This window comes from Macaca nemestrina, chromosome X (genome assembly GCF_043159975.1).
Source record: "Macaca nemestrina isolate mMacNem1 chromosome X, mMacNem.hap1, whole genome shotgun sequence".
Lineage (NCBI taxonomy): Eukaryota > Metazoa > Chordata > Mammalia > Primates > Cercopithecidae > Macaca > Macaca nemestrina.
Genome location: NC_092145.1, coordinates 31,663,699 through 31,680,342, shown reverse-complemented (window position 1 = coordinate 31,680,342; position 16,644 = coordinate 31,663,699). Strand labels below are relative to the sequence as shown.

General features: G+C 37.4%; 1 protein-coding gene across 10 annotated transcripts in view; it reads left to right on the top strand.

Moving 5' to 3' along the window:
* LOC105468436 (STAG2 cohesin complex component) overlaps window positions 1–16,644 on the top strand; it is a 140,581-nt gene that overhangs the window by 63,501 nt on the left and 60,436 nt on the right. For 9 of the 10 annotated variants that reach the window (XM_011718592.2, XM_011718600.3, XM_071089055.1 and 6 more), the window contains 3 exons: window positions 557–635; window positions 5,303–5,467; window positions 12,005–12,101. In XM_011718592.2, the coding sequence (XP_011716894.1) occupies window positions 557–635; window positions 5,303–5,467; window positions 12,005–12,101 (341 nt within the window). Of the gene's footprint in view, window positions 1–556; window positions 636–1,293; window positions 1,417–5,302; window positions 5,468–12,004; window positions 12,102–16,644 lie in introns of those variants that run through there. The other variant, XM_071089056.1, reaches the window with a different exon arrangement.

The following is a 16,644-nucleotide window of genomic DNA, read 5'->3' as shown; positions in this document are numbered from 1 at the left end:
ACAAAAAAAAACTAGCCGGGCGAGGTGGCGGGCGCCTGTAGTCCCAGCTACTTGGGAGGCTGAGGCAGGAGAATGGCGTAAACCCGGGAGGCGGAGCTTGCAGTGAGCTGAGATCCGGCCACTGCACTCCAGCCTGGGCGACAGAGCGAGACTCTGTCTCCAAAAAAAAAAAAAAAAAGTTCCTTCAATGCCTAGTATTAAAATACAGTTTTTCCGCAGCACTATGATCTTTGAAGTAGGAAATGGAACCAGCCATTACATGGAATACCACAGTTCCTAGGGTTAAATTTTAAGACCCACTGGATTAGTTTTCATACTTCGGTTAAAAATTAACAAAGATGTTTAGATATTTGTACTTTAGTTATTATTTTACTATATATAACTATAGTTATATAGTATGGTGTTTTTGGGAAACATCTTAATTACTTATAAGGCTAATATGAAGTTTTGTTAATAAGTTGACCAAGCCTTTCTTTTAGAAAATATGGGAAAAATTAGAAACTCTATATAAATTTCTAAGGAAGGTTTTTAATTCTTGCTTATCTTTCTGTCACAGGGAGTCAGAAACACATTTTTCTTCTGACACAGATTTTGAAGATATCGAAGGAAAAAACCAAAAGCAAGGCAAAGGCAAAGTATGTATCAAATATGTGACTTTATTTTGTATCCTAAGATCTCTCACACACATAAATTTAGGTTATGTCTCAGATAGTTTTATCTTTTAAAAATGACTTTTTAAGGGGGTGGGGGTTGTATGGTAAGCCTTCTGGATAAATGTGGTCCTTTTGTCTTCTAGACCAGATAGCCTTTGGGATCTATTTACACTGCTGTAAAGTTGCAAATAATAATAATAATAATAATAATAATAATGATGATGATGATGCATCATTGTTTCCAGTAGTTTATTTTGTAAAGCATAGTATGTTAAGCAGAATGCAATGTTCTGTTGGCTTTATTTTTGTTTTCCCACAAGTAATAAAATGTAAAGCAAAGTAATATATAAAATCTCTTATTCTAAAGCACTCTAAAAATGTAACATACAACCAGTTTAAGGCTAGTGGGTTACAATTGATAATAGTTTTACTCTTTATAAGTAATATGAAAGATAAAAAATTACAAAGTTAAGTTCTGAGTCAATATAATGTAAGTTTAGAGTGTGAGTGGGTTAGCGGTTAGCCTGAGCTGCAGATAACTTGGTGAATGGTTAAATTATTTTGTTATTTTGGAAAGTACATTTGACTCTGCATGTGTGTAAATACATTATGCAAAAGATAACTTGTTTTTGTTGTTCAGCATTTGTTTTTCAAAATGAATTTTGGATTTATATTGTCTCATGACATACTTTGAAAAAGTCTTAACAATACAGAAGTTTACGATGACCAAAGTGAAATTTTTCCATAACCCTATCACCCGGAGGTAATTTATTCTTTAAACATTTTGATGCACATACTTTTATTCATACACCTGTGTATAAACATGATTATAACATTTTAAGTGGAGTCATAATATGCAGTTTAACGTGCTTTTAAAACTCAATGTTATGTTGTCAACAACTTTCCCATAAGTGAATGTAAAACTCTGTAACTTATTTTTTTTAAATTTTTAACTTTGTTTTTTTGGAGATGGGGTCTCTCTATGTTGTCTAGACCAGAGTGCAGTGACTATTCACTGGCACAGTCATGGCACACTACAGCCTCAAACTCTTGGGCTAAAGGAGTTATCCTGCCTCAGCCTCTTGACTGGACTACAGGCACCACAGGCCTGTGCCACAATGCCTGGCTTCTCTGTAATTTCTATTATTTTTTATTTTTGTAGAGATGAGATTTCACTATGTTCCCCAGGCAGGTCCTGCACTACTGGGCTCAAGCAGTCCTCCTGCCGCAGCCTCCCAAAGTGCTGGGATTTACAGGTGTGAGCCACCGTGCCCAGCCATTCTCTTTTGATTTCTAATTGTGGCACAGCATCACATTTAATGTATGGAACATAATTTTTAATGCTTGGAATATTTTTTGAGTGCTCATAATTCATGTGTTTCATAATTTTGTGTGCTCTCTTATTTCCTTAAAAAGATTTGAGAGAGGGATATGAATAGAAATGTTAACTTAATGGCTATTCAAAGATAACCTTAATTCTGTTGGATAGCATACATTAATTTATTAGAAAATCATTTTTTCCCCCCATTAACCTACTTTTGCTTTTGATTTAATTTACAAGTTTGGATAAGATTCTTGGTGGCGCCTGAGTAGAGGACTCTGAAGTTTTTGTGCCACAGTTTGGTTAAGGTTGTATAGCTACTACTGTGGGTGAGGTGTTGGGACAGATCAAGGATTTATTATAATAATAGCAACTGCATTTTGACACTATACTATGTATGTTCCATGTGTTGTGCTAACAGTTTCACATGTTAATCTAATATTTGAACAACTGCGTAGATGAGAAAACACCATTATTTTATAGGTAGGAAACTGAAGTCCAGAAAAGCCTAATGGTTAAAGGATTTGAGCTCAGGTCTGTGCCCTTAACCCTGTATACTATACTACCTCCTAAAGTCTTTATGTAGAAATTTTTTTCTCTCCAAGATTGTACACAGGTTAGGATATTTGCTTTTTGTATATTGCTTCCTTTGTGTTATCACTCCTTGCACATTTTTTTTTTTCTAGCACAGCATACCCATTCTGCCATTTTAATTGTCCCAATTAGTTTTTCATACTGACAGGGACTATTGAGGCATTTGATAGATAAACTGCAAATATATAGCTCCATGTTAATTAATGTTTTATTTTTTACTAGTCTACTCTGTTGTAGTTGATCTTTTCTTTCAACCTTATCTCTGAAAATCCCTTTACTGGGGACAAAAGCCTTTCATTGTACAATTAGGAATTAATGAATTAGGTTCACAGAGACTGAATCTCATTTACAGAATATAGCAATCCCCCTTATTCTCAGGGATACATTCTAAAACCCTAAAACCCCCAGTGGATGCCTGAAACTGCGGATAGTACTAAACCTTGCATATACTACATTTTTTCAATATAGTAACCAAAATGGCTAATAAGTGACTAATGAGCTGCGGGGATATGCTGGACAAAGAGATGATTCACGTCCTGGGTGGGATACGGCAGGATGATGAGTGATTCTATCATGCTACTCAGAATGGCGTGCAATTTAAAACTTTTGAACTGTTTATTTCTGGAATTTCCTACTGAGTATTTTTGGACTGCAGCAGACCAAGGGTAACTGAAATTGAATAAAGTAAAACCCAGGGGAGGACTACTGTATTGCAAATTAACAAGTAATATGTTTCAGGTGTTGGGAAGGGGTTTAAAGTAACTGTTAAGAGTTGAGTAGTTTTGCACTCTTGGAGGAAGAAGGGACCCTCTAAGGAATAAAGTACGTAAATACCACAGGCTTTCAGTGGAAAGAAATTTGTAGGCATGGCTATAGATCAGAGGTCCACAATCTGTGGCTTGTTTTTGTACTGTCCAGGAGCTAAGAATAGTTTATATATATTTTATTTTTTATAGAGATGGGGTCTCGCTCTGTTGACCAGACTTGTCTTGAACTCCTGGCCTTAAGCAATCTTCCCATCTCAGCCTCCCAAAGTATGGGGATTACAGGTGGGAGCCACCACTCCTGGTCCTGTTTTAATATTTATTTATTTATTTATTTATTTATTTATTTATTTTTCGAGATGGAGTCTCGCTCTGTCGCCCAGGCTGGAGTGCAGTGGCGTGATCTCGGCTCACTGCAGCCTCCGCCTCCTGGGTTCCAGCAATTTTCCTGCCTCAGCCTCCGTTGTAGCTGGGACTACAGGCGTACGCCACCATGCCTGGCTAATTTTTTGTATTTTAGTAGAGACAGGGTTTCACCGTGTTGCCCAGGCTGGTCTCGAACTTCTGAGCTCAGGCAATTCGCTCACCTCGGCCTCCAAAAGTGCTAGGATTACAGGTGTGAGCCACCATGCTGGGCTGTTTTTATATTTTTAAATAGTTTTAAAAATAAAGAATATGCTACAGAGACTGTGGCCCACAAAGCCTAACATATTTACTATCCAGTACTTTACAGAAAGTTGGCCAACGCTTGCTCTCTAGATCGTAGAGATGTGTTGGTCTAAAAGAGACCTTTAAGAAATCACCAAATCCAGGGGTCAGAATACCTTTCTGTAAAGTATTTTAATTCAACCCTGACATTTGAGAAATGAGGACTCCAAGTTAGGAATTGGCTTGTTTTCCTAAAGTATAAGAGCTGTGGGAGGTATTTTTATAGCTTAGGCATATAGGGAACCCTTTCCCTGATTTTTTTGATGCCCCCCCCACCCCAAATACTGACAACTTTTGTTATAATGGGCTTCATTTCCATAGTTTTCATTAATTGAATTTTCATGATGACTAAATGTTGGAGGGAGGCCTAAAACAAGAATGAGATTGATAAACCTACTCCCAATGTTCAGAATTCCTTGTTCAGAGCACTGCAATGATTTCTAAGACTAACAATGCAAATGAAATGTTGAACTGAGTATAAGGTACATACTTGATAACGAGTTTGGTTATTCTTGCTGCCCACTTCAGTCTGCATCCAAAAGCTGCATACGGGAGTAATAAAACTTGGAGACAACTACCTTGATTTACTATGCCCTTGAGATTTCTCTGATTATACTTGAGAGAGATTTTTGCAGTGTTTTTCAAACTTTGTTGATATTTTGAGGGCTTTTAAGTCTGTGATTTTATATTACTTTTCAATAGATTCAAATCTGTATTTTTTGTCATTGTTTCTGTTGGTCTTCCTACCAGATTAAGATTCATGTAACATTTACTGAACTCCTTTTGACATAATTTTTTCATTTTACAGTGATAATAATAGCTGACACTTTTTGACTTTATTAAATGCTGGTATGTTGCTAAGTACTTTGTGTCTTCATTGTCACAGCAACCCTATGAGGTAGGCACAGTTTTATCCTCACTTTACAAATTAGAAAAACATCACTGAAACACAGTGTGGTTAAGTAATTTGCCTAATGTCACTCAGCTAATTGTAGCAGAAATTTGCACCCACAGAGTCTGTCTGTCTGCAGAGGCTATGCTTCTAACTACTATGTCGTGTGAGACATGGTAGTATACTTGAAAAAATGGGCACCACAAAGAGGCTGTCACAGTTATATTATTTTGTTATAAGTGGATGGAATTCTTTAGGGCAAGTTTAAGCATGTTATAATTATGTACCCTATCAGCTACTTCTACTGTAGCTGTGTTTTGAACTCTCAAGGATAGTGATGTAACTTAACCACCTCATATTTTTTTTGCAGACTTGTAAAAAAGGCAAAAAGGGCCCAGCAGAAAAGGGCAAAGGTGGAAATGGAGGAGGAAAACCTCCTTCTGGTCCAAACCGAATGAATGGTCATCACCAACAGAATGGAGTGGAAAACATGATGTTGTTTGAAGTTGTTAAAATGGGCAAGAGTGCTATGCAGGTAAGATTTATGTTGTTCTTCCCAGTTCATTTGTACATTTTAAACTTTAATGAGTTTATATAGAGTGTAGCTCTGATTTTTTCTAACTGCATTTTAAACATACACTACTTATTAGAAAAAAGCAACAAAATCAGAAAACTCTTGGGATGTATTTCTTCATATATAAGACTTTTATGCTGTGTCTTGATTCATTTTCCACTGCATTTTTTTTTCTTTTTTCTTTTCTTTTCTTATTTATTTTACTTTATTTTTTTGAGACAGTCTTGCTCTGTTGCCCAGGCTGGAGTACAGTGGCAAAATCTCGGCTCACCACAACCTCCACCTCCTGGGTTCAAGCGATTCTCCTGCCTCAGCCTCCCGAGTAGCTGGGGTTACAGGTACAAACCACCATGCCTGACTAGTGTGTGTTTTTTTTTCTCTCTCTCTTTTTTTTTTTTTTTTTTTTTGTGGGTATTTTCAGTAGAGACGGGATTTCACCATGTTGGCCAGGCTTGTCTCGAACTGCTGGCCTCAAGTAATCTGTCCTCCTTGGACTCCCAAAGTGCTGGGATTACAGGTGTAAGCCACCATGCCCAGCCCATTATTATTTTATTATTATTTTTTTGAGGTGGAGTCTCACTCTGTTGCCCAGGCTGGAGTGCAGTGGCACGATCTCTGCTCACTGCAACCTCTACCTCCTGGGTTCAGGCGATTCTCCTGCCTCAGCCTCCCGAGTAGCTGGGATTACAGGTGGCTGCCACCACGGCTGGCTAATTTTTGTTTTTTAGTAGAGACGTGGTTTCACCATGTTGGTCATGCTGGTCTCAAACTCCCGACCTCAAGTAATCCACCTTGCTCGGCCTTCCAAAGTGCTGGGATTACAGACGTGAGCCACCGTGCCCAGCCCCAACCCATTATTTTTTTTAATGGCATAAGGTAAAATACAATTTGGTCAAAAATATGCTGATGTAAACCATGGCTATGAGGTCTCAGTTTTCCCTGAATTTATATAGATGCCATTAAAATACGAAGTCTTCTACCTATATGGAATTCCTGATTGAGTGACCTAATATAATTACTATCCACTTTAGTGAATTTAATTAATCTGGTTACTGTTGTCTATTATAAATTTTATTATTTGTGCTTGTTTCTTAATAAAAAGTTGGAGGCATATTAATGTCAAATCATTCGAATTGTGTTTTCTCTGCATACTTTTATGACAATAGAAGCATTTAGGCTTTATAATGTTGGCTAAGCCCATATGGTTTTAAAAAGTGGAATAAATGCTATACTCAGGGAATATATATGCTTAATAAAGTTTTAATTTAATTTATAAAAGCTACAGGAAATAGTTTTTTTTGTTGTTTAATTTCAACTTTTAGATACAGGGGTTACATATACAGGTTTATTACGTGAGTATATTGCACCTAGGAAATGAGTGTAATATCCAGTGGGTAGTTTTTCAGTACCCACCCCCCACCCCCAGTAGTCCGCAGTGTCTATGTTTCCCACATTTGTGTCCACGTGTGCTTAATATTTAGCTTCCGCTTACAAGTGAGAACATGTGGTATTTGGTTTTCTGTTCCTGCGTTAATTCACTTAGGATTATTGCCTCCAGCTCTGCCCATGTTGCTGTGAAAGACACAATTGCATTCTTTTTTATGACTGTGAGGAATAGTATTTCTTCATAGAAATAACTTTAATCAGTGATGGGTGCACATGAATGGTTTTCTGAGAACTATCCATTCAGGCTTTTTGTTAATAAAAATTGACACAAAAATCTTGTTTAGAAATACAGAATTAGCTTAATATGTGTGGTTTTGTAAATAAAATGTATCAAATGAGACTAATAAAGAACAGTTTTACATGTAAAATGTGAAAATACTTGTTAATTGTTTGAGCTTTCACCAATTTTACGGAGCAAAGAACTTAAAAGGTGCCAGATTTATTCATACCATTCTAATGCACCTTTTTAAATCCGTTTATTAATGTTTGCTTGTATACCATGATTAGAGTGTGGATTCTTTTTCTTGTTTAATGTTTTAAATTACTGTTTTGAATATGTTTGACTTTTAAAAAATAATGTCTTATTATATTACTGTGCTATGGTTTATTTAGTCATTTCCCAATTTTAAAAATTACCTTTCTCTCTCTAGTTCTCCTTTTGGGTTATTTTTATCAAGAGGATAAATTATTTCAGTTACATTATATTGCATTTCATTACTTTCCTTCTTATTTTTATATTATACATTTTCTCTATAATAGTTTGTTCTAAGTAGTTAAATGCACTAATCTTCTTTCTGCTGCTATCTTTTTAACATCAGTGTCTTAGTCCATTTGGGCTGCTATTGTAAAAAACCAACATAGGCCAGGTGTGGCAGCTCACATAATCCCAGCACTTTGGGAGGCTGAGGTGGGTGGATCGTCTGAGGTCAGGAGTTTGAGACCAGCCTGCCCAACATGGTGAAACCCCGTCTGTACTAAAAATACAAAAATTAGCCGGGCTTGGTGGCTAGCACCTGTAATCCCAGCTACTCAGGAGGCTTACGCAGGAGAATCACTTGAACCTGGGAGGCGGAGGTTGCAGTGAGCTGAGATCGTGCCATTGCACTCCAGCTTGGGCAACAAGAGTGAATCCCTGTCTAAACAAACAAACAAACAAAAACAAAAAACCAACATCAACTAGGAGGCTTATAAAAAACAATTTTATTTCTTACAGTTTTGAAGGCTGGGAAGTTCAATATTAGGTGCCTATAGATTCATTATCTGGTGAGGGCCTGTTTTCTGGTTCATAGATGATATCCTCCCACTGTGCCCTCACATAGTAGAAGGGGCAAAGCAGCTCTCAGGGGCCTCATGATCTAATTGCCGTCTATAGGCTCCACTTCTTAATACCATAACATTGGTGACTACAGTTCAACGTATAGTTTGAACACAAAATCCTTCAGACCACAGCTATGAGAAATCCTGACTCATAATCACTATTATTAGGCTATTCCATTTTTATCTAAAAACGAATATTTTCTTTATTTTTATGTTGCTTATGGCTTATCGTATTAAGTTTGTACCTCTATCTGTGCCTTTTTTTTTTCTTTTTTTTATTTTAAGATGGGGTTTCACTATGTTGCCCAGGCTGGACTTGAACTCCTGGGCTCAAGCAATCCTCCTGCCTCAGCCTCCCCAGTAAGTGGGACTACAGGCACATGCCATTGTGACCAGCTTGGTTTTCTGTTTCGAAATGTGTTTCCCTCTTAAGAGAGAATGTCTGCACTATCTCTCCATTGATTTCCTGGAATCCTTTAGACAATTTTATTTTGTTATGTGTGTTCCCAGTTGTGTTACCCTTTTTAAGACCAAATTTGATGGAGGAAGTCCTCTGTTTAGAAACTTCCAAGGGTTCTTATCTAAAATTTCTAGCCCAGATTTCCTTATGCTATATTTTCTGTTCTCCAGTCACAGTATATACTCAGCCCCTAGGCTTTTCTTTTTTGTTTTTTTTTGTTGTTTGCAATAGTTTTCTTTTACTCCCCCCTTGCATATCAAATAGGACTGAGTGAATCAAGTGTCAGTCTTCTGAAAAGCATTCTCAGACACTACTACTTTTCCTTTCCAATGTGTTTTTTACCCTTTTTTTTTTTTTGTATTTTTTTTTTTTTAGTAGAGACGGGGTTTCACCGTGTTAGCCAGGATGGTCTCGATCTCCTGACCTCGTGATCCGCCCGTCTCGGCCTCCCAAAGTGCTGGGATTACAGGCTTGAGCCACCGCGCCCGGCCTGTTTTTTACCCTTATCTTTTCATTATATAGCACTTATACTGTGCCTGACTTTGATTTTAGATTGCTAATTTTTTGATCAAGGATCATATATTATTCATTATTTTTGCATTGCCAGGATATACTTATCTCAGTAGTAGTTGTTGTTATTATTATTGTTGTTGTTGTTGTTATTATCATTTGAGACAAGGTCTCACTTTGTCACCCAGACTGGAGTGCAGTGGCGCGATCTTGGCTCACTGCAACCTCTGCCTCCCAGGTTCAAGTGATTCTCGTGCCTCAGCCTCCCAAGTAGCTGGGATTACAGCTGCATGCCATCACGCCCATCTAATTTTTTTTTGTATTTTTTGGTAGAGATGGAGCTTCATCATGTTGGCCAGGCTGGCTTTCTCAGTAATTATAAGTCATAGTCAATAAATACAAGAATGGCTGTTGGTTTAAAACTAATTGTTATGTTTTAAGAATGGAGAAAGTATGCATGTGCCCCCTAATTTTATTATATAACAGATGTTGAATTTTGTTACATAGGTTCTCAGCGTACTATTTGATTAAAAATTTTAAGCATATTTCAATAGCTCACATCATTTTTATTACCGCAGACATTTTCCTAGTGAAAACTCTACTTGATCTTCATGAATTACTTTTTAATGTGATGTAGTGGTCTCTTTGTAAGAGTTCATTGAATATTTTGCGTCTTTATTGATGAGAGTAGCCATTATTCCAGTTATCTATTGATGATGCATAACAAACCACCCCAAACTTAGTGATGTGAAACAACAATCATTTTATTATGCCTAATGATTCTTTGGGTCTGGAATTCAGACAGAACTAAGTGGAGATGACTTGTCTCTGCTTTATGATGTCAAGGGCCTTAGCTGGGGCCATTTGAGTGCCTGGCACTACCACAGTTAGGGACTATAATCATTTGGAAGCTTCTTTACTCATGTTTAGTGCCTGGTCTGTAGTGATATGAAGGCTGGGCTTAGCCAGAACTGTTAGCATACTTACAAATGGCCTTTCTATGTGGCTAGGGCTTCTTACAGTATGGCGTCTGGGTTTGGAGAGAATGTCCTGAGAGTAGTGTCCAGTTTGCTAGTGCTCCAAGAGACCAGTGCAGTTGCTGCCTGGCGTTCTGTGGCCTAATTTTGGAAGCATCACTGCATTCTGTTCTAGAGAAGATGACGTAGACCCTCTTACTGGGGAGCAACGTCCAATAATTTGGGGCCATGTTTTAAAACTGTCATAATCTCTATGATATATTCTTTTGCTGTTTATTGCCTATATTATATTTGGGAAAAATACTGAGCACATTTCTTTTGTTAATTATGTTGATTAATATAAACAAGTAGAATACAAAAAAGTAGAAATTAAGTAAAGTTTTAGAATAATTCCAGTCAGTCTATCTGAACCAGGTATTTCTTAGATATTTTTCCTCGATTTATCTTTATTGTGTAATCATAGTATCTTTTTTGTACATTAAATTCTACATATTTTAGTCATTGTTTGTACTGGATTTCCTATTTATTGGTGTATAACTTAGAAACATTTCCCTCTCCCAACCTTTTGTTTTTTACGCTAGCTCTTGTTTATCATCTTGATTTTATTTAATTTGCTGTATTTAAAAATTGTTTTTTGTTGTTGTTGTTTGTTTGTTTTTTGGAGACAGAGTCTCGCTCTGTTGCCCAGGCTGGAGTGCAGTGGTGTGACCTTGGCTCACTGCAACCTTCGTCTCCCGGGTTCAAGTGATTCTTCTGCCTCAGCCTCCCGAGTAGCTGGGATTATAGGCATGCGCCACCACACCCAGCTAATTTTTGTATTTTTAGTAGAGACGGGGTTTCACTGTGTTGACCTCTCGAACTCCTGACCTCAAGTGATCCGCCGGCTTCAGCCTCCCAAAGTGCTGGGATTACAGGTGTGAGCTACCGCACCCGGCCTAAAAATTTAAAATCAGTTTTGTCGTTCCCTCTCTTGCCCCCAAAGGAATAAAGTATTCCTTTTATTTTTTAGTTCTAGCCTATTTTCTTTTTTAAGAAATAACCATATTGAGTTATATTTACCATACTATAAAATTTACCCTTTAGAGTGCAAATTCAGAGTTGTACAGCCTCCATTAGAATATAATTTTAGAATATTTTATTTATTTTTATTATTATTTTTTGAGATGAAGTCTCACTGTGTTGCCCAGGTTGGGGTACAGTGGTGTGATCTTGGCTCACTGCAACTTCCACCTCCTGGATTCAAGCAATACTCCTGCCTCAGGCTCCCGAGTAGTTGGGATTACAGGCATGCACCACCACGCCTGGCTAATTTTTGTATTTGTAGTAGATACAAGGTTTTACCGTACCATGTCAGCCAGGCTGGTCTCGAACTCTTAACTTCAAGTTTTCCACTCATCTCGGCCTCCCAAAGTTCTGGGATTATAGACATGAGCTAGCACACCTGGCCTGTATTGTCTTAATTATTTGAAATTCTCTCCTTCCTTTAATGTCACCAAGAAATCACGAGTAATTATACTTGATGGAATTGAGTTCCATAGTTTCCACATTCTTTTCAATGCAAAATAAATAGAATATTGATATGTCATTTTGTGTTACCAGATAGTTGTTTTACTGAATTCAATTCTATTTTATTATTGTTAAAATTGAACTTTAAATTTCAATGTGTAAGTATTTATATTAAAGTAATGTGATACTATATAATCTTAAATTTTATGACTTTATCAGACTTAATTGATTTTGAGAAAATTAGGAGAAGCTAATGATTTTATTTTTTTCCCTCTGCTGTAGTCGGTGGTGGATGATTGGATAGAATCATACAAGCATGACCGAGATATAGCACTTCTTGACCTTATCAACTTTTTTATTCAGTGTTCAGGCTGTAAAGGTAAGATATATTTATTTTGAAATCAGCAGCTCTCAAATAGTCACTTCATTGTTCCATCTAAAGAGATGTTGTTAGCACTTTACATGGTAAATAACGCTAAGGCATTATTTGCATCATATCCATACAAAATTTGTGAGGAAAAAAGAGCAGAGGACAAAGTAAGAGAGAAAGTCTACTGACAAAGTTTTATTCATATGTGAAAGTTATCTGAAAGCTTAGCAGTTTATAATTGTTATGTTACTTTTATTAGATATATTTCCCACTGTCAGCATCTGGTTTTAGGAACAAAGAAATGGATTAAGAAGGGAGGAGGAAGATAATGAAGAGGTACAGGTTCAGATGACAGGGAATTATACAGTGTAGGGAGTTAAAAAGTGCCATGAATAACAGTAAGTAAGCAAGCAAGCAAGTTACATTAAGTAAGTTAAATAAGGTATTGATGAAATTGACATTTCTTCTAAAAGGTAAAGAAATTTTGTTGTGTGTAGTGGTGTTACTTTAAAAACATTTTGAACTGGGAATTATGAAAGTACAAAATACATAAATTTCTTCCCTAAGACAGAAGTATTTAGGACAAACATTTGGCAGGGGGACAAAATTATGTAAGTTGGGGAGTCATATATCCTCATGGATTAATAAATGAGTCAGTCAAGATTACGGGCAGGTTCTGATGTATCTGGTGTCTTCTAATACTTAGCTCATCCTTGAAATTTCAGATGATGCGCAGGCAAATACATTTTATGGAGATTTCTGGGTGTACCTTTTTTTTTTTTTTAATGAAAGTGGCATCAAAAACATTAGAGCATTAGAAATTGGGAGAGAAGTTTACTTAAAAATAGATATAAAACATTAAGGTGGTAAAGAATGATTTATTTAAACAAATGCAGAAAACGAATTGTAAGAAGCAATTCAATTCTGCAGTATTCCTTTAAAGATACCATAATATCTTTGAAAAACAAGTAACATTGGCATTTTGAGTTTGATCACAACATTCAGTGTAGTATGTGTATTAAATGTTACCTGTCTGTGAGGCCTGAAAGAGACAAATATATTAAATTCTTGAGCCTGTGATCTTTATAATGTCACTAAGTTTTTGAGAAATTTAAAAAATTGTCTTAATCATAGCATATAGAGAGCTGCCTAGTTTACTTCATTTGCCTTAAAAATGTAGCTTTATTTCAATATTAGAAAATTCAGTTGACTTCTGCTCAGAGGAGATGTTGTTGTGATGTTACTATGGTATCCTTAAGGTTCTGAACCAGGTTGACTGTTTAAAGATGAACATACTAAAATTATTTTTGCCTATATCCAGTCATTTTTCTCTGGGGTAGGATGGATACAAGTACCTGCTTGTTGTGTCATAAATCAAGGGCTATGTCCTTTCTCATTAAACTCTTTGCAAATGGAAGGTTGAGTGCATACAACTGAACAGGGGCCGGAAATAATGTAACGAGTTGAAATTTTAAATCTTAAGTCTCCCCTTTTATTTTATTTTATTATTATTATTATTTTTAGAGAGAGTCTTGTTCTTTCACCCAGGCTGGAGTGTAGTGTCGTGATCATGGCTCACTGCATCCTCTACCTCCTGGGCTCAGGTGATCCTCCCACCTCAACCTCCTGGGTAGCTGGGATAACAGGCTCACGACAACACGCCCAGCTAATTTTTTGTTTATGTTTTTATTTTTTGTGGACATGGGGTTTTGCCATGTTGCCCAGGCTTCAAATTATCCTCTTGCCTCATCCTCCGAAATAGCTGGGGCTACAGGTGTGCACCACCATGCCCAGTTAATTTTTATTTTTTGTAGAGACAGATCTGGCTATGTTGCCCAGGCTGATCTTCAATCTCCTAACCTCAGGCAGTCGTCCCACTTCAGCCTCCAAAGTGCTGGGATTACAGGCATGAGCCACCTTACTGGCATGAGCTATTTTTTTTTAAATTCAATTTTTTTTTTTTTTTTTTGTAGAGACAGGTCTTTCTCTGTTGCCCAGGCTGGTTTCGATCTCCTAGCCTGAAGAAGTTGTCCTACCTTGGCCTCCCAAAGTGCCAGGATTACAGGTGTGAGCCACCACTCCTGCCTGAGTTTCTTAATTAGGCTTCTGAGTTGTAGTTGTTTTTAAAACAAGGCCACAGAGCATGTTTCCTTTGTCAAATTCATTCCTGTTTTGGCATCAGTTTGTTTACAAATCAGGAGCTTGCTAACTCAACATTTGGACCTTGTCACAAGTGAGTTTGTCAAGATTTCTAAAAACTTAAGGTATTGAAAACTTAAATTGTGCGGTAAATTTGAGCACTGCTGCAATGTTTATCTTGGAATCAGGCAAATCTCCATGAAGGGGAATTTACTATATAATCAAAGATAAAGCCATTAATTACTTACACACACAAAATTATTTTGATATAATTCTTTTATAAATGACTTAGAAACTTCTTTAAGTATACTTATTGTAATTTAACATTTCCTGCAGACCCAAGGTTGTTAAAAGCATCAGTTATTTTTCTATAATACAGTGGTGGCTTCTGCAACTGTTGAAGCATGGAGGGATGTTTAGCCCTATGCTGCTCCTGACTGCTGGGTGGTGATTCTGTGGCCAGTGTTTTCTTCTTTGTTTCCTAGTCAGCTGTCACTTTTCTTTTTTTCTTTTTTTTTCTTTTAAAACAGTGACAGAGTCTTGCTATATCACTTTTAGATTTACCGGATTTTAGCAGTCTTGGTAAAAAAAAAAAGTCCCCCACATTTTTAAGGCAGCAGGCTCTGGCCTTATGTCCTAATGGTAGCTTCATACCTGCCTCAAAAGTTAAATGAATGGAATTTGTGATAGCTACTTTCTTTTCTGCTTTGAGGTCTTTTTCTGCTTGTTTTTGGGTTTCTGGATGTCTTGTGGTTTATGAGAAGGGGGAGGAGCTTTAGAAATGAGGGATTGTTGAAAAGTATGCAGTATGTTTGCTTCGAGATATATTTATATGTAAATGTTAATTTCACAGAAATGTTCAGGCCTTTAGTTACTTTTCTTTCTCTAGCATTCCGAGGTATACAGCACCTGGGTATGAAGTATGGGAAGGTTTTGAAGAGATATACATGATTCTAGATTAAAAACAAAAGCCTTTCAAAAGGTTTTTGAGAGTATGTGTTTCCCTTCCCCTCCCCTCCCCTCCCCTCCCCTCCCCTCCCCTCCTCTCCTCTCCTCTTCTTTCCTCTCCTCTTTTTTTTTGAGACAGAATCTCACTGTGTTGCCCAGGTTGGAGTGCAGAGATGTGATCTTAGCTCACTGCAAGCTCTGCCTCCCAGACTCAAGTGATTCTCCTGCCTCAGCCCCCCAAGTAGCTGGGATTACAGGCACGCACCACCACACCCGGCTAATTTTTGTGTTTTTAGTAGAGGCGGGGTTTCACCATGTTGGCCAGGTTGGTCTTGAACTCCAGACCTCAAGTGACCCGCCCACCTCAGCCTCCCAAAGTGCTAGAATTACAGTCATGAGCCATCGTACCCAGCAGAGAGTGTTTCTTTAGCCAGATAAATGGTGCTTTCTCCTGAGTTCATCAACTTTTTAAAACAATCATTTGGTGTTTTTTTGGTTTTTTTTTGTTTTTTTTTTGTTTTTTTTTTTTTTGAGACGGAGTCTCGCTCTGTCGCCCAGGCTGGAGTGCAGTGGCCGGATCTCAGCTCACTGCAAGCTCCGCCTCCCGGGTTTACGCCATTCTCCTGCCTCAGCCTCCCGAGTAGCTGGTACTACAGGCGCCTGCCACCTCGCCTGGCTAGTTTTTTGTATTTTTTAGTAGAGACGGGGTTTCACCATGTTAGCCAGGATGGTCTCGATCTCCTGACCTTGCGATCCGCCCGTCTCGGCCTCCCAAAGTGCTGGGATTACAGGCTTGAGCCACCGTGCCCGGCCTGGTGTTTTTTTTTTTTTTTAAGTTTTTTTTTTTTTAAGTTGTGGTAAGTAAGGATTCTTCTAGGGTACCACTAGAAATTAATCTTACCCAGATAAGTGGGAGGCAGCATGATTTAGGTAAATAGTCTCAGACAAATTATTTAATTTCTTTTAGCTTTAGCCTAAGCCTTAGTTTCCTCATCTGTGAAGCTGGGATTATGGTTTTACAGCTATGTATATACGCAGGCGCGCACACACACACACACGCATGCATATACAAAGTATTGCTCTGGTCAGTTGAAAAAAATCTATGTTAATTATATCTAGTTCTTATTTATTAGATTTAATAATAAAATATTATTAGATTTAATTAATCTATGTTAATTATATCTAGTTCTTATTTATAAATCTCATCTTCCCGTACCAAGACATTCTTCTCTTAGATATTACTATATTTATGGTATTTCTACTGAGAAGACTGGTAAGCAAATAATTCAACAATAAAAACAGGATTTTGAAAATCTAGTATTTACATTGATTACCCCTGCCCCCATCTCTCTATTTCTCAGTTTGATGCCCCATCAGTGGAAGTTCGTGTATATCTTCCTACTGCACGCTAGAAATTTCCTTTCTGATGTTTGGTCTCCACCTGACTAATGTTTTACTACTTCTA